The sequence below is a fragment of the Myotis yumanensis genome, unplaced genomic scaffold (assembly GCF_028538775.1).
Source record: "Myotis yumanensis isolate MYYU_CA2020_CCGP unplaced genomic scaffold, mMyoYum1.0.hap1 SCAF_10, whole genome shotgun sequence".
NCBI classification, from domain to species: domain Eukaryota; kingdom Metazoa; phylum Chordata; class Mammalia; order Chiroptera; family Vespertilionidae; genus Myotis; species Myotis yumanensis.
Window position 1 is genome coordinate 38,156,361 of NW_027223761.1, and position 20,407 is coordinate 38,176,767.

The 20,407-nt window shown below is 57.5% G+C and overlaps 1 protein-coding gene across 3 annotated transcripts in view; it reads right to left on the reverse strand.

The window, feature by feature from the left end:
• Positions 1 to 20,407, reverse strand: part of TUB (TUB bipartite transcription factor) — a 75,767-nt gene that overhangs the window by 15,772 nt on the left and 39,588 nt on the right. The window contains exons 1-4 of one of the 3 annotated variants that reach the window (XM_070425371.1): positions 13,637 to 13,789; positions 4,333 to 4,384; positions 3,741 to 3,903; positions 452 to 583 (exon numbers count right to left, since the gene is read on the reverse strand). In XM_070425371.1, coding sequence (XP_070281472.1) covers positions 452 to 583; positions 3,741 to 3,903; positions 4,333 to 4,384; positions 13,637 to 13,674 — 385 coding nt within the window. In that variant the 5' untranslated portion in view covers positions 13,675 to 13,789. Of the gene's footprint in view, positions 1 to 451; positions 584 to 3,740; positions 3,904 to 4,332; positions 4,385 to 13,636; positions 13,790 to 20,407 lie in introns of those variants that run through there. The other 2 variants (XM_070425373.1, XM_070425370.1) reach the window with 2 other exon arrangements.

Below are 20,407 nucleotides of genomic sequence, written 5' to 3' on the forward strand. Positions count from 1 at the left end.
CCAGCCCACAGAAACAGGACTCGGGGCAGGGGCCACTGTACCTGTCCCTGGGGACCTTTTGGGGAGAGAGGAGCAGGGAGACTGGTCTGCGGGCCGAGGGTGGCGCTGAGGCTAGGGAGTGGCGGAGGCCCCCAGGGTGACTGGAGGCTGCAAGCCCCACGGGACAGTGTCCTGGCTCAGGATGGAGGCAGAGGGCTCTCAGGCTGGGCAGGGGAGGGGCTTCGTGGGCCGTAGCTGCGCTGGACTTCCCTTCTTGGCAGTATGGAGGGCCTGCCCCTCACCCACAGGCCAGCCCAGGTGCCCGTGAGCTAGATGAGGCCTGTGAGCCAGCTGGGCGGGGCCCTGAGTGCCATTTGGTGCCTTCCCCCGGGGCCTCCCACCTGTCCCTGGCCTCCAGGTTGGGAAGATGAGCCTCCCAACCCTCCTGTGGGGGGTCAGGGGGCAAGCCAACCTTTGTGCTTCCCCTTCTTCCCCTTCTTCGAGGCCCCTGCGGCGGCCGCTGCCTTGCTTCTCTTGGCTGAGGCTGGTGCTGTTGGGCGGGCAGCTCCCAGCTGCACACTGGCAAGTGGGTCGGTCTCTTGAACTGCTTAGGAGAGAGCCCGAGACAGAGAGAGACAGACAGGCCCTGGGTGAGACCAGAGCGCCAGCTCACACCCTTCCCAGCACATTCTCCAGCCACCCCAACCCCAGCAGGGCCTCCCACCACCCATCTGTACCAGGCAGAGGTGCCCGGACAGGGAGGTGGCACCCAGCCTGCCCACACCATGACCAACCAAAGCTCCGGGCCAGCCAACTGTTTGAGCTGGGGCAGGGGGGAGGGGGGGAGGGAGCATGACTGGGATATGGTGGATGAAGACAGAAAAGGCTGCATCTCCTGGAAGAGACCACAACGAGGGCCACAATCCAGGGGCCCTGCACTGCCCTGGGGGGACGAGCCCATGGTGGCCGGGGGTGCAGAGCGCCCCGAGGGAGGAGAGACATCCGGACACCAGGAGCGGCACAGAGGCCTCGGGCGGGTCCCAGGTGGTGGCCTCCACGTCCTCCACATAGAACCCTAGTTGCTCCAAGTCCCAGAACCGCTTCTCACTGCTCTTCAGATGAAGACCGACATTGCCCTGCAAGTCTGGCTCCTCCCTCTCCCTCGCCTTGGCCTTGGCCGAACCGCACCTGCCTCACTTCCCAGGCCCAAGTCCCAGCCACACCGTGCTCGTTGTGCACACTGGACTCCCGCCGGCCACAGGGGCCTCGCTCTCACTGTCCCGCTGCCTCCCGATGCCACCCGTCCGCTAACTCCCACTCCTCCTGCAGATTCCAGCTCCTCGGAGGGGGGTCTGCCATTCACGCACAGAGCTTCCCACAAAGCACACCTGTGACCACCTGCTCAACTCTCCTCCCTCTCAGACCATCAGGTCCACGAGGGAACAGTGGCCACACCTGCTTGTGCTCACCCTGGATTGCCAGCCTCTAATCTGGAAGCTGACACACAGTAGGTCCTCAAAATAAATACTTAAGAACCGGATGAATACATCACAGCTCTAGGGACAGAGGCCCTGGGCATGGAGCAGCCAGGTCCAAGTGAAGCTGGGCCTGGGCCAGGAGGGCTGCAAGAGACCTGGGATCTGTAATCAGGTCCCGGGCCCTCATTTTGGTCAAATTCCCCTTGTATTTAACACCAAGAGCCAGCAGGGGGCAGAGCAGGAGAAAGCTAGTGCTGCGGGGAGGGCTGGGGTGCTCCAGGGAATACCAATCCCAGGCCAGCCAGCCCCTCTGGGGCTGCGTCTACCTCAGAGCCCAGCAGAAGCAGCAGGACCCAGCCTGGTCTGGACTCTCACGATGGACCTCGAAGCACGATGGCTGCTTCAATGTTCAAAGTCTGGAGAGAATTTTTCTCCCTTACAGGAGACAAACCCAGAGAGGGCCAGTGACGTGCTCAGTCACAGGTGAGCAGGTGGTGGCATGACCAGAAACTGCCTTCTGAGTTTGGTCCCTCCTGCGGGCCTGGCACACAGTTCAGAGCTCGAGAGGCACCTGCCAACATGCCTCGCATCGGTGACTTGTAAGACTCTCTCAAAGCCTCAAGGTGTTGGCCTGCGGCCCAAACTGGCAGGGCCTGAAGTCCCAGGAGCAGGCTCCCATCCCACGTGCAGCCTCGAACAGTCAGATGCCAGGCCTGGCAGAGCTGGGCTGGGATGCCCACCCAGCAGCAGGTGCCTTCCCTGCAGGGCACCACCGCCCCTCGGGACCATGCTCCCGGAGAAAGTGTGAGGAGGGGGATGCCAGGAGAGGGTGGGGCCGGGCCAGGTCTGCGTGGAGCCGCCGGAGCTGGCTGTCCAAGGCAGCAGCGTGGGGCTGAGGTCCCTGTCCCCGTCCTGTGCAGGGCCTCTCCGGTGGAGTACCGCCATACCAGCCTGGCCCTGGTGCTGAATGGCAGCCCACACAGGGAAATCACTGTGACACACCTCCCTGTCAGGGAGGCGACAAAACATGGTGGCAAGGCCATTTGGAGTCCGACAGGCCTGGGTGCAAAGCCTCGTCCCCATGCTCATTAGCAACGTACCACAGGCAAGTCAGTGACCCCCTGGGAGTCCAAATGCTTATCGATCCTGTGGGGATAACGAGTTACTGTCAAGAATAAAGGAGGTAACGCAGGTAGAGCGCCCAGCACCATGCTTAGCCACTGGCAGGTGCCTTTATTATCAGGTATGAATGGGTTTCCTCAGTGGGACGAGGGCAAACAGAGGGCACGGAGCTTGTCCAGGGTGCTGTGCCAAGACTGGGCACTAGGTGCTGTCCTCCAAGACACAGAGAAGGGGACCCCGTGTGCTCAGGGCTGCGTTAGCGGAACCTGAGACACTGTGCGCCGGGCTGTGGGGAGGGCCCGGCAGTCAGATGAGAAAGGTTAGCCCTGAGCTGAGGCAACTGCAGGAGCTGGAAGTGGCTGGTGCTACAGGACCTGAGGAAGCCACAGAGGAGGGGAGCGCCATGGTTGCTACGGTTCCTTCCAACTGCAAAAGCCAGATGCCACCTTCTTGGAGCCACCACCTGACAGAGAAGGCACTGGGATTACCTGCACCAGCAGGGGGCAGTGGGACTGCATCTGAGTCCCTCCTTAGCGATCAGAGAGACCAACCCTCTGTTCAGTCTGAGGTACTCTTCCCCTAACCTACAGGTGGGTCCTGAGCTCAGGGAGGCAACGGAGCCACCCCTCCTCAACCCCAGGACGAGCTCTGCTGACAAGCAGAGTGCAAAGATGGGAGAGCTGGAGGCTGCTGGTCACCATGGCCTTGTGCAAGGACCTGCGGTCAGAAGCCAGGAAGACGGAGGCGTGGGGAGCCAAGGGAGGGGAGGCAATAGGTGTCTCGCAGGAGACACTGGCTGGTGTGGGATGTTGAGGTGCATTCCTCCAGGAGGAAGAACACCAGCAGGGAGCAGACCCTTCTGCTCCTAGGAACTGCCTCCTCCTCTCGGTGAAACTCTCCTGATCAGAAACCTGGACATTTGAACTCCCAGATCAATAAAGTTTTAGCTTCTGGCTCCAGCACCCGACCCAGAAGCCCAAGGTTCCAGGTCCCAGCCTCCCTTCACCGGCCCCACTCAGCTGTCTGCTCCCGCTGGGAGCCACGCGCAGCCTGGACACACCCTGACAGAGGGCCCTTGCCTGCTCAGGTTAGCAGGAGTCCCTGAGGGGTGTGGAGCCTCCTGGGCTGGCTGTCCCAGGCTGTCCCAAGGGCAGGGTGTACCTTGGTAGCTGGTGCTGCCACTGCTGCTGAGGTAGGACTCTACCAGGGGGGCCTGCTCCTCCGACTGCCGGGCCCGCCGGCTTCGGGGCCGCCCGTCGGCATTGGCCTGCACCATCAGCGGCTCCTGGCGCTTCTTCTTCTGCTTCTGCTCCAGCAGGGCCCGCTGCAGAGGCACCGGACAGGCATGGGGGTCACCGGGCTGGAGGGGGCAGCCCGCCGCCTCCACCCGAGGGAGGGCTCCCAGCCTGGGAGCAGAGAGAAGGCCCTGCTAGCTCAGCTTGCTTCTAGAGACCCCAATGGGGGCCAACGTCCACTCTGGGCCAAGGCCTCATGTCCTTTGTGCCCCGAGACTTGGGGTCCAGGAAAAGGAGGCAAAACTCAGCCCAGGGAGCTGTCCTGGCAGGACCACGGCTCCTCAGTGGCCTGCGTGGCAGAAGCCCCGTGTACTGGTCAGTGCTGAGCTGGTAAAGGAGAGAGCTGCTCTGTGTCGGGGGGGAGGGGGGGCGCTCTCCCCCCCAGTCAGGATCACCCAGGAAGGGGGCAGCCAGGATGGCGAGTGCCCACCCTTCCACCCGGCCCCAGGCTCACTCACCTGCCGGTCAAGCTTCTGCTGCCTCAGGTTGCTGCCCTCATCATCTAAGACACTGCAGAGGGAGAGAGGGGCGTTCAGGGCCTGCCCACGAGGTGCCAGGGTTCGGCCCAGAGCCCACCCAGCACATCTGGGTTCTTTAAACCCCTCCCATCATGGCTGAGAGAGAGGAAGGGTGAGCTACTATCTGGAAACCAGCTCGAGACAAAAAGGCCTGCACTATATTCCTGTGGCTCTGGGAGCTTATCTCCTGCTGGGATCTGTGGACCCAGTAGCTACAGGAGGCTTCTCCTTTGGGCCCATGAGCAGGGCCTGACTGCATTCCAAGGGGACCTGTCCAGAGGCATCGGGCACAAGCCAGGCCCAAGGCCAGGCTTCCAACCAGGGACCTGCCCACTTGGGCTCCCTCTCAGATCTCCCCACCCCTCCCCCTGCCTCTTGGTCCTTTCTGGGGAAACCTGGGCCCTTGGGGCAGACCCTCTCCTCATCTGTTTTAAGCAAGTGTCTGGCTCTCCCGGTGGCAGAGTGGTGCTGACACTGCCCACTGAGGCCAAGGGAGAGTGCGGCCAAGTGGCCAACCAGTCCCTCAGGGTAGGGCTGGGGCTGGGTGGGCACATCAACACACGATCCACCAACCAGCCACTGGGCCCTTCCCTGGCCACAGACGTGGCGCCAGGCAGCACCAGGGCATCGAACCCTTGAGGTGTCAGGACAGGCAGCGTCATCTCACACAGACTGGCCCTGCCTCCCAGGAAGGCAGAGCACAGCAGCAAGCTGGTGATCCAAACCACTTAATTTTCTTTCTAGTCCAAGGCACATACCTGGGACCTAGGCCCCCAATTCTGTAAGGTCAGGCCAGCTGCATGGGGTGGGGTTGGAGCCTGAGGGGCTGAGCTCTGGGAAGCCCCTATGCCATCCTGGCCCAGTTATGTGCCCGAGTGCATGAGGTTTGCGTGTGTGTGGCTATAAGTATGTCTCGCGAATGTGCACAAACGTACGAGTGCATCTACCTGTGTAAGAGACGGGCGTGCTTGTGTGTGGGTGAGTGCAGTGTGCATGGACGGGGGAAAGATGAGGTCCAATCACCCCAAAGACAAGTGAAGCCATTTCCACTCCTCCTGACAGCAGTAGCAGCCCTTCTGGCGGAAATACTCATTCACCTGAACTGTCCCTTCCGCTCATCCAAACTATTTGTGTCTCTGCGGGCTGGGGAGCCCGCCAGAGAGCAGCAGGAAGTCCATGACCACAGCCAGCCCACCACCCTCCTCCCTGGCCACACTGATGAGGGCTCTGCATACCTTAACCGGCGGCATCCTACCTACTAGCCAATGGGAAGGCCTTTCCTGACACGCACGGCAGCTCTGCACTCGGCGGAGCCCTGACTGTGATCTGGGGCTGTGCACAGACCAGCCTTCTTCTCCGAAACCTCAGCTGCCACAGCCCAGGAGAAAACCCAACAGACGTGCTTCTAAGTCAGACCTGTCTTCCTGAAACTGCCCACCTGCCCAACAGCACACAGCTGCACAGGGACCGCCGAGAGCAGCGCCAGGACCGAGGACGGCGACCAGCTCCTAATCTCAAACGGGTGGGATGATGGGCGTCCCCTCGGAAAAGGCATGCACCACCGCGGAGGACAGCAGGGGTCCTGGAGAAAGGGGGCCAGGCCCTGCTGGGCCTGAGGTCCAGCTCTCTACCTGCCTCTCCACCTGCAGTCACCACCCTGTCTGAGGAACACCAGCGCCAGGCGCCTGTGTCCACACACTACTTCCCCATGTCTGCCGCAGGCACCATTTCTAGTGTACCAGGGAACTGCAGGCTGAGTCTGCATGACACCTGGCTGACAGGAGCCACGGGCCTGACAGCCAACTGGGCTCTGCTTGCCAAGCTCTGGGCCGGGCACGCCCCGGGCAGCCTGCAATCCCTGTCCCGTGCTAGCGGCCTGGCCACAGGAGCCCCGGTCACCTGCACACAGCGCTGGCTCTCTTCCTGTAGCAGGAGGGTCATGGCTTCCCGGATGACGCAAGCCACATGCCCTTTCACAGGGCAGGGCCAGGCGTATTCCCCCGGGACATTCCGGGCCCTGGGTTTGGCTGAGCAGGAAAAAGATGACTTCCATGGTGCTGGGCCATTTGGAGAAGGTGTGACGTCCAGCTGAGAGGTAAGCTCACGTTAGCAAAGCCACCTCCTGAACAGCTGGGTCACGACACGGGGCTGCCCGGCTGACAATAGAAGGTTCCAGCCCTTGTGCCCCCCTTGCCCAGTGCCCCCTCCCGTGTCCTTATCTGTGCCTGGGGGTGTTTTCCTACCACAGGTTGCTGCCCCACCGCCATGAACTTTCCACACGTTCCACTCAGGGAAGGGGGCTGCTTCCCATGAAAACTACTCCTCTTCCTCTGCCCCCACCCGATTCCCTGATGGGGGATGATGACAAAGAGCCGCAGCCACTAATAACACGGTCCCAGGTCGGGCTACAGACAAAACAGACTTAACCACCGGCCTTCAGAGAAAGATGGATGCATACAAGGGCTCGGCTTGTAAAGAATTCCAGAAACTCCGATGTCCTGGAAGTGCCAGAGAGCTGCCCGCCCGCCACTTTCCACCAGGCGGTGGGGCGGCGGGGAGGAGGGAGCGCAGGGTGGGCGGCAGCTGGGGGAGCAGCATGCGCTGGAGGATAAGAGTGAGCCTGGCTGAGCAAGGCCACCCAGGCCGAAGGACACACACCTGCATGAGGAGGCTCCGGGAGTGGGCACACGGGGGAGGGAAGTGGGCCCGGGTGCAGCAGTGATCCCAGGAGGGCCGAAAAGTCGCCCGGCAGGGACCAGCTTGTCCTGGCTGCCTTGCTGCCTGGCACCCATGTGTCTGGAGCACACACCTGCCCTGGTGCACAGCCATGTGTTGTTGGGAACAATGACAACAACGATGCTGTCTCCAGGGAGAGCGGAACCCCAGCTGCAGTCACCTCCTCCGCAGCCCAGCCTCCCCGCCCCCCCAACACACACATAGGGGGAGGCCCTGCCTGCTCATCGCCCACTGCAACACCTCTCCTAGGCACCTTCCTTTCCCACCAACACGCCCAGCCGCCCTTTTTCCGACAGGCGCTGCTCTAGGCCGCACTGAGAGATAACCATGAGAGGAGACGTAATGGCTTTTTAATGACTCAGGCTCCAATTATGGAATCACTGCCAAGCCCAGGCTGCCAGCTGCAGCCCCGCCAGGAGACTCTGACGGGAGGCGGGGCCCTGGTGGATGGTCTTCCAGCTGACCCTGGTGGCTCCCTCATTCCGGTCACCTCCTGCTGGGGGCCAGACCGGGGAGCCCAGGAAAGCACCAGCCGCTGAGGTGGCCCCTTCGCCACCGAGGGAGACAGCCTCTGTGCATCCCTTGCCTGCCCTGAGGTCAGACAGATATCTGAGGGTAAACCCGGCTGGACAACAAGTGAGTGCGGGGGCACGTCTCCTGTGGGCTGGAAAAGCCAGACAGGCCAACATAGTTAGGAAGCCGGTTCCCGCCCCTTCTTAGACTCACCCCACAGGCTCCAGCTAATCCACCTAAGCTGACAGGGGCCTGGGGGCCAGGCCAACCCAGGGACAGACCCACTCTCCATGCCCCCTTCACCCTCCCCTTCCTGTCCTCATTCTTCCCCCTTAGGCACAGTGGACTGGGAAAAGGTGAAGTGGGCTGTCAGGGAAGAAAAGACCACCCAGGTGCCCGGCTACAACCCCTGTGCCCAATGCTTGACACCCTCCCAGCCCCCCAGCACATCCAGGCATCCAGTGCCCAGGGGAGCGACTTTCAACCCTTTTCATCTCATGGCACACATAAGCTAATTACTAAAATTCTGTGACACAGCAAAAAATACATTTTTTGCCAATTTAACAAAAGAAATGGGCATAATTTTTATTCATTCACACCGATGGCTATTGTTGCGTTGGCTGTTGTCATTTTTTACTTGACAATCTAAGGCAGGGGTGGGGAACCTTTCTCTGCCAAGGGCCATTTGGATATTTATAGTATCATTCGAGGGCCATACAAAATTATCAACTTAAAAATTAGCCTGCTATATTTGGTCAAGCATTGATTTAACTCGCCCCATTAGCCTTGGCAGGGCCAGACCAAATGATTTCACCGGCCTTGTACTGTCAGCAGGCCAGACATTCCCCACCCCTGATCTAAGGGAAGAGAGGTCAGTGCCTCTGACTAAACAGTCAGGTATTGCATGTTTTAAAAATCCTTGTGGCACACCGACTGAAAATCACGGGCCTAGAGCTGCTTGGAACATTGTGGAAACAGTGGGGATGGGAACTGGGGGTGGATATGGAGGGGGGGGGTGGGCAGCTCAAGAAGGGAGAGAACCATGCTGCTCACAAGCCTTCCAGCCTCCAGCCATGAGGCACCTCCATTCCGGCCACTGGCGTCCTAACTTACCAGGTACATTAAAACTACTAGGGCATCGGCCCTGACTTGGTAATTTGGAACTGCTGGGGAAGATGCCCAGCCTCAATACCCCGCCTCACTCTCTTGTAAAGCAAGTCTCCCAGGTGGTTCCAGTGCTCGGCATGCAAATGAGGACCATCAGGAACCAACAAGAATGTGGGGAGCTGCTATGAGGCTGGAAGCCTTCGAATGCAGCCTGATGCTCGGCTGGGGTAAGAAACTGTAGTCTGCAGATCAGCGGCCAGCCCAGGCCTCAGGGAAGACTGTGGAAGGGATTAACTGAACAGCTGGACGGTGGTTTGAGTAGCAGAAGACAAGCGACCACTCAGAGCAAGCCCAAGTTCCCAAGTCAGGGCGCGGGTCCTCGGGGCTACTGGGAAAACGGGAAGACAGACAGCCAGGCATCCACATGGAATCGCAGGGACCAGCAACCGACGATAACTTGTGGGCGAGAAGAGGCAATGCAAGCGGCACGCTAGTCCCATTAGACAAACATTCAAAGGTTTCTGGGTCACAAGAGTCAGAGGAGGTTTCTAGCATCTTGCTTCTCTTGGTTAGCATGCTGACCAATGATGACAAGGCAGGCCTCACAGGTGACACTCACCAGGACGGTAGGAATTCAGAAGACTCCGATAAGCTAGCAGAGAGAAAGACAAGCAGACACCTAACAGGAGGAGGTCAAGTCGCAGATGTGGGTGCCAACACCCAGGCCTTGCCCACACAGGCAGCACGGGGCTTGACATCAGCCAGGAACAGACTTTGGGGTTCTGTTTACAGAGGCCTCGAGGTGACTGGTCAGGGAGTCAAGGCCATCCCATGGGGCAAGGAGGGCTCAAGGGCTGCAACAGAAGCAGGGGTCCAGAGGGAGGAATTAATGGCCTCACTGTGCCTGTGCTGACAGGCCACACCGGGAACCGCCTGCGGCTGAAGGTCCCGTACAGGAAGAGGGCAGAGACCAGGCTGAGGGGTCCACAGGGTCCCTGCCCCTTGGTCAGCTCCATCTGCCTTGTGTCTCCTCTGCTCCTTCCTCCCCAGGCGCAGCAAGAAGGCACCCCGACTGGGCCTGAGGAAGGAGTAGAGAGAGAATCACCGTGGACCCAAGAGCACGCGTCCTGCTCCTCCTGCCTCACCAGGGGAGGCCATGGGCCATAGCGTCTGGGGACTGGGGCTCCACCAGAGGCAGAAGCGCAAGAGCCAGGAGTCTGGCTTCACCAGGAGTCACTCTGCTCCCTGGAAAGCGGAGTGAGGAAGTAGTAGAGCAGCGGTTCTCAACCCTTTGGGGGTCGAACGACCCTTTCACAGGGGTCGCCTAAGACCATCAGAAAACACATATATAATTACATATTGTTTTTGTGATTAATCACTATGCTTTAATTATGTTCAACTTGTAACAATGAAAATACATCCTGCATATCAGATATTTACATTACGATTCATAACAGTAGCAAAATTACAGTTATGAAATAGCAACGAAAATAATTTTATGGTTGGGGGTCACCACAACATGAGGAACTGTATTAAAGGGTCACCACATTAGGAAGGTTGAGAACCACTGTAGTAGAGGATCCTAACAAGGGCACGTGGAGGGGAACCAGAGACACACGTAAGCTCACCCCCAGGAAGACCGTTCTGATGGTCACAGCCGGCCTCTGGTGGAAGGCGTCCCTGGGGAGGCACAGGGAGCACCCACACAGGACTCCATGGCCTGGAAGGACCCTGAGAGCCTCGTTCTGTGACCTAGAGACTCCGGGGAGCCCCACTGTGGAGGGAGAGTGCCGTGTCCCTCGGTGAGCAGAGAATCAGGTGGGGCCAGGAAAGTCCTAAAAGCTACCTGTGGGTGCCACTCTGATTCAAAGTCATGGGCATCTTGTCTGTGCTGGGTCATGCCAGGCATACAGCCAAGCACCAGCTGAGGTCCCTGCTCTCCAGGAGCTCACTGCCTGATGAGAGGAACACCAGGCAACAGCCGCGGGGCAGCACTGAGGACAGGCTCTCTCACTCCCACCCCTCAAGGTCCTTCCTGACTCTCACCCACAACTCACAGAAGGTCGTGAACTAGGAGCATTTAACTCCTCAAGAACAGAGATGAAGAGAATATGGCAGAAATAGAATTAGTTGTAATAGAAAAAAATGAAAGGCAAACCATTCCAATTGTTAAACTTGACCAACTAAATGGCTTCCTTCTAAGTCCGAATGTGAGATTAACTCGTGAGCATTATAAACCGAGCCACAATTGCCCTGAAGAAGATTACCAGCGATTATCATTGCTTCAGAGAAACTGAGCCAGACCAGGGAGCACAGGTGCGACCATCACCAGCAGCGTTAACAAGAAATCAATGGGCCTCTCGGCCCCAAACCCCATGACACATTCCAGCTGACATGCTGCGACGATAGGGAAACCTCACGCCAAAGCACAGCACACGCGCCCATCCCCCACACCTGCAAGTACACTGCCCTGCCTGTCTCCTGCCCCCGTTTTCTCTGTGACCACACAGGCACGTGGCTGTGACTGCAATCAGCAGCCCATTAAGGCAAGAGGCAAGGTGCATCTCCTCCTCTCGGCCCAGGTCTCCCGTTCCGGAAGCCTGCACCCCAAGGCCAACGCTTTCTCGGGCTCAGTGCATGCTCAAAAAGACCCCGGTGGGACAGACGAGATTCTGGCAGCTTCTAAGTACAGCCTGCCCCCAGCTCTACACCTACCCTCCCGGTTGCAGAGCAAAAAGGCAGGGGTGACAGAGCAATGGGACAGCAAGCAGGGCAAGGCCACGTGGGTGTCCAGTTGTTCTTCAGGGTTAGGTCCCCAGGGGGACAGGACTTTGTACTCAAGGTGGAGTGTGGGCCCAAGAAAGGAATGGGGGCAGGGGTTGGGCGTGGGCTGGGCAAGTGTCAAATCACTCCTTGCATGATGCCAGTGCCCTGGACACTCGATGGGCAGAGTCATTCCCAGAGACAACCCCACATTCCCAGGTCCCACTTTTCCAGAGGCAGGCTCTTTCTAAGACCCGTGCAACCACTTGCTTTGGTCCTTGGCTCCTGGGAGAGCTTCCTTAAACCTTGAGCAGGCCTGGTCCCATTTGCCAGATGCTAAACACATCACCATATCCACAGCCACAAGTGCTGCCCCTTGCCTCCCTCCTAAGTGCCTGTGGCCAACACCCCGCCACGTTCACTCCATACAGGTACGTCCACAACACCAGAGGCCACTCAGCTGTGGCAAGAAAAGGTTAATGGTTCTTTGTGGGGCTGCGCTGTCTTCTAAAAGGTCAGCCCATACATGTCAAGACAGCCAGGATGCTCCAGGAACTACCTGTGCCCCCAGCCTAGATGCCCTGTACGCAGTAGCCACTCTTTTGAATCAGCCCAGCCCCAGTCCCCTGATAGGACTATCTCCCTGGCCTATGAGACTCTGAGGTGTGATCACATGTGTCTGCAGGAAGCACTATGGGTGACTTGTGTGTGCACATGTGTGTTGGTGAGAGGGGCACCCACAAATTCTAACCTGGAAAGCCATGAAGCCCCCAAACGGGTCGAGATCAGAGACAACAGCAAGTTCTCAAAAGCAGCCCTGAGTCCCCAAACCAGTGACAGGTGCTCGTTTGCAGAAGGATCTGCTTTAACAAAACCCGGGGCGGTTTCAGCTGGTTTCCATGTTGCATGCGGTCTGGACAGACGCACAGAAGAGCTGTCAGAGTTCTTTTCTATCGGTTACTGGAATCAGGTCCCTTCCTGAGAGCAGGCTGTTACCAGGCGGACCCTGAAGGCCTGTTTCTACCACCCATTGGCATATGCACCTGAGTGGACAAGAACACAGTGGACCCTAGCAGTCTGGGACCCTTTTTACACGCATGCCTCTCTGGGAGGCCTAGAGACAGCCCTGTAGCCCTTGGCAACCGAGGAGCCAATGGGTGGCCAAGGATCTGGCGCTACCATGGCAATGAGCTGCTTTACAGTGGTAATGGAATTGGGTAGAGTGGATGGGAGAAAGGCCTGCACCTGTGCGAAGCCCCAGAGCCCTTCCCTTACCCCAACCTCCACACAGGTGGGAACGGCCAGCTGTTACTGGGCAGGCCCCGTGCCTGGCTGTGCTATCTGAGTGTGCCTGGACTCTCGAGTGCTCTTTCGCATGTAAACGCAGCTGTGTATTGTGAGTTGGTGTGTGTCCAGGAATAGACCTGTTAGCAAGTGGACTTGTGAGCCTCTGAAAGATATGAGTACTTGTGAGTGAGTAGTCGGTGTCAGGTACTCTCCAAATACAGCATATGTACGTGTGCAGGTATGTAGCACTGCACGTGTGTGTGTGTGTGTGTGTGTGTGTGTGTGTGGAGAGCTGCATGGTGCATGCGTATATGAGCCGCCTGTGCTCTTGGTTCAGAATAACTGTCTCCAGGAATTCACGCCTTGAGTGTGTGAATGGACCAGCAGGAGGGACCGTGACCCGGCGCGGACTCCCGCGGGGGCCATGCCTGCAGACGGCCGGCCGGGAGTGCGCGCAGGGCTCTGCGGGCTCTGCTGGCCTAGGAGGGGGCTCACAGCACCGCGCTCCCTCCCCAGGCGGCCACATGGACCAGTGAGGCCCACGCAGGCCCAGAGCACTGGCCCGTTCCAGCAACCCTGGAGGATAAGGGGCGGAGCAAGACAGGCGGGTTCGGTCCGCCGGGGCCCCCAAAGTTGGGGTGGGAAGGACCAGCACCTCCAACCCGCGCTCCTAGTTCTGGGCTAGATGGGGAGGGTGCCCGGTGCCCCGCGCCCCGCCCGGTGACCCCACCAGCCAGCCCCGGCCCGGCGCCCTCGACCCTGCCCGGTACCCTCAGGGGTGGAGGGTGGTGGGCCGCGCCCCCGAGTTAAAGAAAAGGTGGGACCGGCGCCCGCGTACCTGTAGGGAATCCAGTCGGAATGCGGCTTGGAAGTCATGTCTGTCGGGGGCGGGGCGGAGGCGGCGGCTCCGGAGGCCCGGGCCCCGGAGGGTCGGCGCGGGGGCCCTGCTCAGCTCCCGGGCCGCCCGGGGCCGCATCCTCCCGGGCCGGGGCGCTGGGCCCCGCCGAGGCCCGCGCCGCACGCCAGGGCCCCGGCCGCAGGCTCCGAGCGGCTGCGGGCGCGGTGCGGCGGGAGGAACAGCCCAGAGCGCGGGGCAACCGTGGGAGGGCGGGCGGCGCGCGCGCGCGTGGAAGTGGGAGAGGCGGGCCGCCCGCCCCGCGCCTCCGGAGGGGCTCCCGGCGCCGAGGGTCCGAGCTCCGGTGGCTGCGGCGCCCGCCCCTCCTCCCTCGCCCCGCCCTGCCCGGCGGAGACCCCACCCCTAGGCCGGCCACGCGTCCTCAACGTCCCAGCCCCCCCCCCCCCCCGCCCCTTCCAGAAACCCGGGACCGGGCTCCGCTCCACACACGTGACCGCCCCGGCGCCCGTGCCCAGTGCCCACCCGCTGGGCGGGTCCCCCGACCTCCGAGCCTCGGTTCCTTCCTCCGTGACACCGGGATAATTCTAACACCTGCCTACCGATCTCCGACAGGGATGGGCAACTGCAGCTCAGATGGGGGAGGGGGGAGGTGAAGGGTGGGGATGGGGTGGTGGGGTGGGGGGAGCCGGTTGTGCAGGTCGGGGATGATGCCAGCAGACACCGAAAGAGGTCCCGGGGCACCTTCAGGTCCTAAGCTTGGAGGCTGGCCCTCTCCCAGTCGCTTCACCGCCCACCACCACCCCCCACCCTGAGTTCTCACTTCCCCCAGGACGGCTTCTTTCTTCGGTTTTAGTAAAGGAGGTGTTTCCTCGCGGGGGGGAGGAATCCTTCCTGTCTAAGGGGCACGGTCAAGGAAAGGGTAACATGCATTCCTGGCCCTTAAAAGTTATATTATTTAATCCCCACCATAGCCTTGAGCAGCAAGTACTTCTAATTCCCAGAAAAGCCTCAAGAATTCTGTGATGCCCAGGACATAAAGCTAGGGGGCGATGGAGTGGAAATGCCACCAGGGTCTCTGTCCTCCAGAGCACGTTTTAAAGGGGCACGTTTAAAAGGAGCAAAAACCTCCAGATAAAGATAACTTCAAAGTCTCCGAGTGCCGAGGGGGTCCTGGCTGTGATTGGTACCAACTTTAAAGTAAGGTGTGTGCCGAAGCCGGTTTGGCTCAGTGGATGGAGCGTCGGCCTGCGGACTGAAGGGTCCCAGGTTCCATTCCGGTCAGGGGCATGTACCTGGGTTGCGGGCACATCCCCAGTGGGAGATGTGCAGGAGGCAGCTGATCGGTGTTTCTATCTCATCGATGTTTCTAACTCTCTATCCCTCTCCCTTCCTCTCTGTAAAAAATCAATAAAATATAAAATAAATAAATAAATAAATAAAGTAAGGTGTGGGTGTTGAGGTGGAGGGCAAAGAACCCACAGCGGGCTGGCCGGAAGCCTGGGGATTGGGGAGGGGCCTGCTCACACTACCTGTGAGCGTCACCACCACGACCACGACCACCCCAGAGCAGTGTCCCTGTGGGGATCCAGTGGTGCGAACCAGGCTGCCCTGACTGTGTGACTCTGGGGAGAAAGTGCGAGAACTGCCAGCTTGGCTGAGGGAGGGCCCCGTCCTTCTGCCCGAGTCCACAGCCAGGACTCTCCACCCAAAACGCTCCCAGCCTTTCAGCCTTGCCTCTACAAAAACAATAACCAAGATATTGGGAGCATTTGCTGAGCATCAGGAGCTGTGTGAGGTGTATGATATATTGTACGCGTTTCATCCTCACAACCACCCGAGGAGAAAGGGGCTATCATCATGCCCATTTCACAGCAGAAGAAACTGAGGCACAGAGAAGGCAAAGGTCTTGCCCAGAGTCACACAGCTGGTCAGAGTGTGAAGCTAGGATTCCCACACCAATGATCTGGGTCCAGAGCCCTCGCCCTTAGCCTCCTTCCTGCCTACTCAGTTCATGCACTGACTGCACGTGCACGCTCGCGCGCACACACAGCCTGCCTCTGGAGCAGGTCCCTCAGATCCATCTCTGTCTGGCACAGCATCAACGCTCTCTGAAGGCTGTGGCCTCTGTTTATTTATCAACCTCCAAGAGCTATCACTGTCCCTGAGCACACAGAGCAGACAAAATGAATCACTCCGGAGTGGGGGTGCAGGGGCAGGAAGCTGGGTCGTGCCTGACTGCTGGGACACTTGACCTGGGCCTCTGTTTTCACCCCTGGAAGGGCAGCAGAAAGGGACTGGTCCCTGCCCTAGAGGTCAAGGCAGCACTACCTAAGGGCTCTGTCCTCCAAGAGCCAGGATCCTTGGATGAGACCGGCAGAGACAAGAGGCCAGCCCGCCCTCCAGAAGAACCCTCCCAACGTGCAATCTGCAGCTCACTGGAGCTTACACTTCCCATTCAGGAACTTGAGGCTGCTTTTCCCCTTTATTCCCAAATTATCTGACACCTTAAAGCAATCAGAATCACGCTGGAAGGTCTCAGGAGCCCGAAGTAATTGAATCTATTAAATAGACACTTTCTGTTCTGCCCTAAGGGAGCAAAATCTGGAGGCAGAGCGAGGTGCAGAAATGAGACAGCTCTCCGTGTGTCTCCTCCTGTGGAGGCTGTGGGCATGGGACGTGTGGGAGCCAGAGGGGCTGTGTGCCAGGGTATGCATGAGTGTGTGTATGTGTGTGAGGTGGCCCTGCAGGTTGAGCAGGTCTGCACAGGAGCATTTGTTGGGTAGTGTGTTCATGTGTGTGCATGGGAGGATAGAAGTGTGTGCTTCTGTGAATTCTAAGGTGTATGTGAGATGGGCCTCGGAAGTTTTGGTAGGGCCAGAGCACATGGCACTCAGAACTGGCAATGGGTTTTCCTGGTCAAATGGCTTCCCGGGTTGACATTTGAAGTGTATGCCCTTGGCTTCCATCAGAAAGCCACTTCAGAAGCCATGTGAGAACTACTGTACTAGGCTATGGTTAGAACAATCATGCTATGGAGTGGTCCTTGAGGAAGGGCCTAAGCTTTTCAAATTTAGCCCTAGGAACAAGGTTATCTCTATTGAAATGTGGCTACACAGCAGAACCAAACTCCCACCTGTCCAAATCCTGCAAGGATGAGGTATTTGCCATGAATTTAAATTCTCCTGTAGCATCTTAGGCATTTTCAACATGGCCATGGTTGGGTGGGGGTGTGGGAGTGTGTGTTGGGGGGGGGAATGAAGGAATGCCTGTGGACTGAAGCGGCCCCAAGGAGACCTCACATCTGCCATCCCAGCCGGAGGAACCCAGTGCAAGCTCTAGTTCACCCAAGGAAGAAGGTTAGCATTTTGGCAACTGGCTATTTCCATGTGGAGTCTTATATTTTCTATTTCTAATTGAACAGTTTTATTGAGTCTGGGCCACCTCTAGTCCACTTTGGAAGCAAACGGATATGAATAATAAATGAAGTTCTATTCAGATTAGGCACCAAGTCCCAAGGTGCCTTGCCTAGTAGCTTGGTGCTGTACACTTGCAATCTGAGGAGGGCAATTCCAATCAATCAAACATTGACTAGACCCAGCTGGGCTCAAAAGTCCATGCAAGGCTTTGGCAGGGTCAGGCTCAGTCCTGCAAGTCTCGGGGCGCTATCTGCCAAGGTGCTGGTGTTCCAATACAGCCGTACACAGCGCTGGGGGCCAGGGACACAGAGGACGGGCAGACAATGGTACCAAAGGCAGAGGAGTCAGGTTAGAACAAGCCCTTCCTTAGGATGAAAAAGGATGACTAGGATTTTGATAGATAAGAAAGGAAGAAGGAAGCTTAACAGTTACCAAGACTGGCCAGCGGCTGTGCTGGGCTTCTTGCCCAGAGGGCATTCTAGACTGAGCGGGTGACATGAGCAAAGCCATGGGGATATGAGTCCATGTGACCAACACACTTGAAAACCAAGGTGCAGACCAGTGTGGTGGCAGGTAGGTGAGTGCGGCAGGAGAGGGGCCTTGGAAATTTCGGTGGGGCCAGATCACATGGCACCCTGAACACCAGCCAGGCCGGGAGTTTGGATTTTATCCTCTAGCCGACTGGGGACCACTAAAGGGTTTTAAGTCAAGAGTAACCTGCTCAGATGTCCCTTTTAGAAAGGTATTATTAGCAGCAAAATGGAAGCTAGAGGAGACAAGACCAGAAGTATTGAAAACTGCTAGCCAGCTCTGGGGGAAGTGCAGGACAGAGATAAGCCAGCTCTTAGATGGGCCCTAAGCCGAGCCCAGTCAGAGCCTTTTCAAAGCTGTTGGGCAGACATCATGGCAATATGGCAGCATGTGTGTGGGCGGCCAGACAATGTGAATAATTGTAGGACATACAAAGACCATTGCCCTTTTACACATGATTAAAGTGTGATAACACAGACTCACCAATGTCTCTGAAAATGTAGGGTAAGCACTAGTAGAATGAAAAACATATATCTATGTTCCAAATCACTGCAGAAGATAATAGCAAATAAAAACCTCCGCATCTCAAAAAAATGAACCGTGGTCTGAAGGAAACATAAAACTCAGAAAGCTTAACACAAGGTACCAGGGATCAAGCCGGATGGAATGGTGCTGACGTGAATGCAAACGCAGAGCCTATGAGACTGGATCACCCATGACTGTCATTTGTTGGGCACATGCTCCTGCTGGGCACTCCTCGACGGTTCCTAAGAGCAGGTACGGGCATGGGACGATGCAGTGCGACTCTCCAGTGCGGCTCTGAGTTCATAGACATCACATTCCAAAATGAGGTGGGATAACACCGTATGGGACTTGGAAAGGAGGCGTGGAAACCCAGGTCTATACCGCTAGCCAGCACCCACCTCTAGGACATAAAAGATGGAAGAGGCTGAAGAAAGGGTTGTTGGAGGTTTAAGAGGAATTTTAGAGAGAGCCTCAGGACCAGTGAGCCCCAAGGGGCGATGGTGCTTGAAAGAGACCCCCCCTAAGAAAGCTTACTATGTGGCCACAACGGTCTTAGGGTCACAGTGCATGGGCATCTGATTCATACCTGGCAAATCCAAAAAGTGGGTGGCAGCTGGCTGCCCTGATGGCCAAGAGGGTGCTGCTGCTTCAGGGTCAGCCTGTGCCCCGAGGCGTGTGGGGCAAAGGATATTGGGTCTTGTCCTGGGGACCAATGGAGGTTCCAGCATGAGGCCCAGATGTGACTGTCTTAGATCCCTGCCAGGAGGGCCTTGGTGGGGGGAGGTGACACTGGGGGAGGGGATGAGCCCCCGTTTCCCAGGGCCTGAGAAAGGAGCGATAGCATCATATGAAGCTAAGGGGGAGAGAGGGTCACCCAGGTCAAGGAAGCTGTACTGGGGGGGACACCCCAGTGATGGAATGGTCTCCAAGGAACCACAGAAGCACCCCAATGAGAGAGAGAGCCAGAGTGTGACACCAGCTCATCAGTCAGGGAAGGACTTTCCTGCCCTCTCCTCCCCTCTTTCCCTCCCCGCCTGCACCTTGGGAAGGGTCAGAGCTGCAAGCTCAACCCTTTCCTGCGGGCAGCGGGCCTGCAGCATGTGATGGGCGAGAGGCGTTTCTGTTGCTGAAGTCTAAAGGTTTTTTAATGACAATGGACAGAATGGCCTTTGGTTACCTGAAAATGCCCAAGAAAGCCTTGGGACTTACCAGCAATTTCATCTAGATTTAGGAGGGGGGGAAAGGCCCATAGAATAAAATTAGAGAGACTGGGAGACAAAAATAAGGTTTGCTTTGATGATGACATCTCATGAGTCACATCTCTCCAACCCAGCAGTTCCATGCGGTTTCTCTCACTTAATCCCCGCAACAACACTGTGAGGTAGGTACTATTATTATCCCCATTCCACAGAAGAAGAACAGGAAGTTACATAACCTTCGAAGTCACACAAATAATAAACGAAGGAGTTCAAATGGAAACCCAGCAGAGGGGCGTTCTGGGGCCCACAAGCTTCACTGCTGTCCTCTAGAGATAGCTGCCCGCGATGGTGGCCTCAGCCCTTTGACTCAGTAATTCCCGTTCTGGAAATCTAGCCACGGCAAATAGCCAATGGAATAGAAAGTTTATGCACAGAGACAGTCATCACAGCTTTACTTCTAATGGGGAAATGGGCAGGAGGGGGGCTGCACAATGTCTATCGGGTGGGACTTGGTGGAGTCAGTAATTCCGTGTTCACAGGGTGGATCACTTAGCATCCTTTACGGGGAATTTAATGACAGGGAACAGGTTTATGAGACGGGACACGAAATCGTAGGGAAGTGTAAAGTCCCTACAATAAAGAAGCTCCTCGCGCTGGCACATACGTGAACGGCCTCATAAAAAGTTGCTGAGGGCGAGAAAGACACAGACCACTCTGTGTGAGCTGTTACATAATGATCAGCTAGGCCATCCTAGGGACCACACCCCCCTTTCCAGCTGGTTCCTCCCTCCAGTGCTCAGGCCTCTTCTTAACTCCAGCTTTTGGCTCCTGAGATCTGCCAGTGACCCCTAAAGAGTGCCCCCAACACCCCCAACACCATAGTCAGGGGAGACAGACGGTAAATACTATTGGTACACAATGATTTGGTAAACAAATAAACACGATTTTAAAAGCCAGGCAGTTGAAATACACCCTTAGTCACCAAGTGTGGTGTGATATATTACCACGATGACAACCAGCTGGCCACACTCTAATGCATGTGGGCACAGAAAACGTCTTCGGTGTCCAGCCAGGTTATTTAT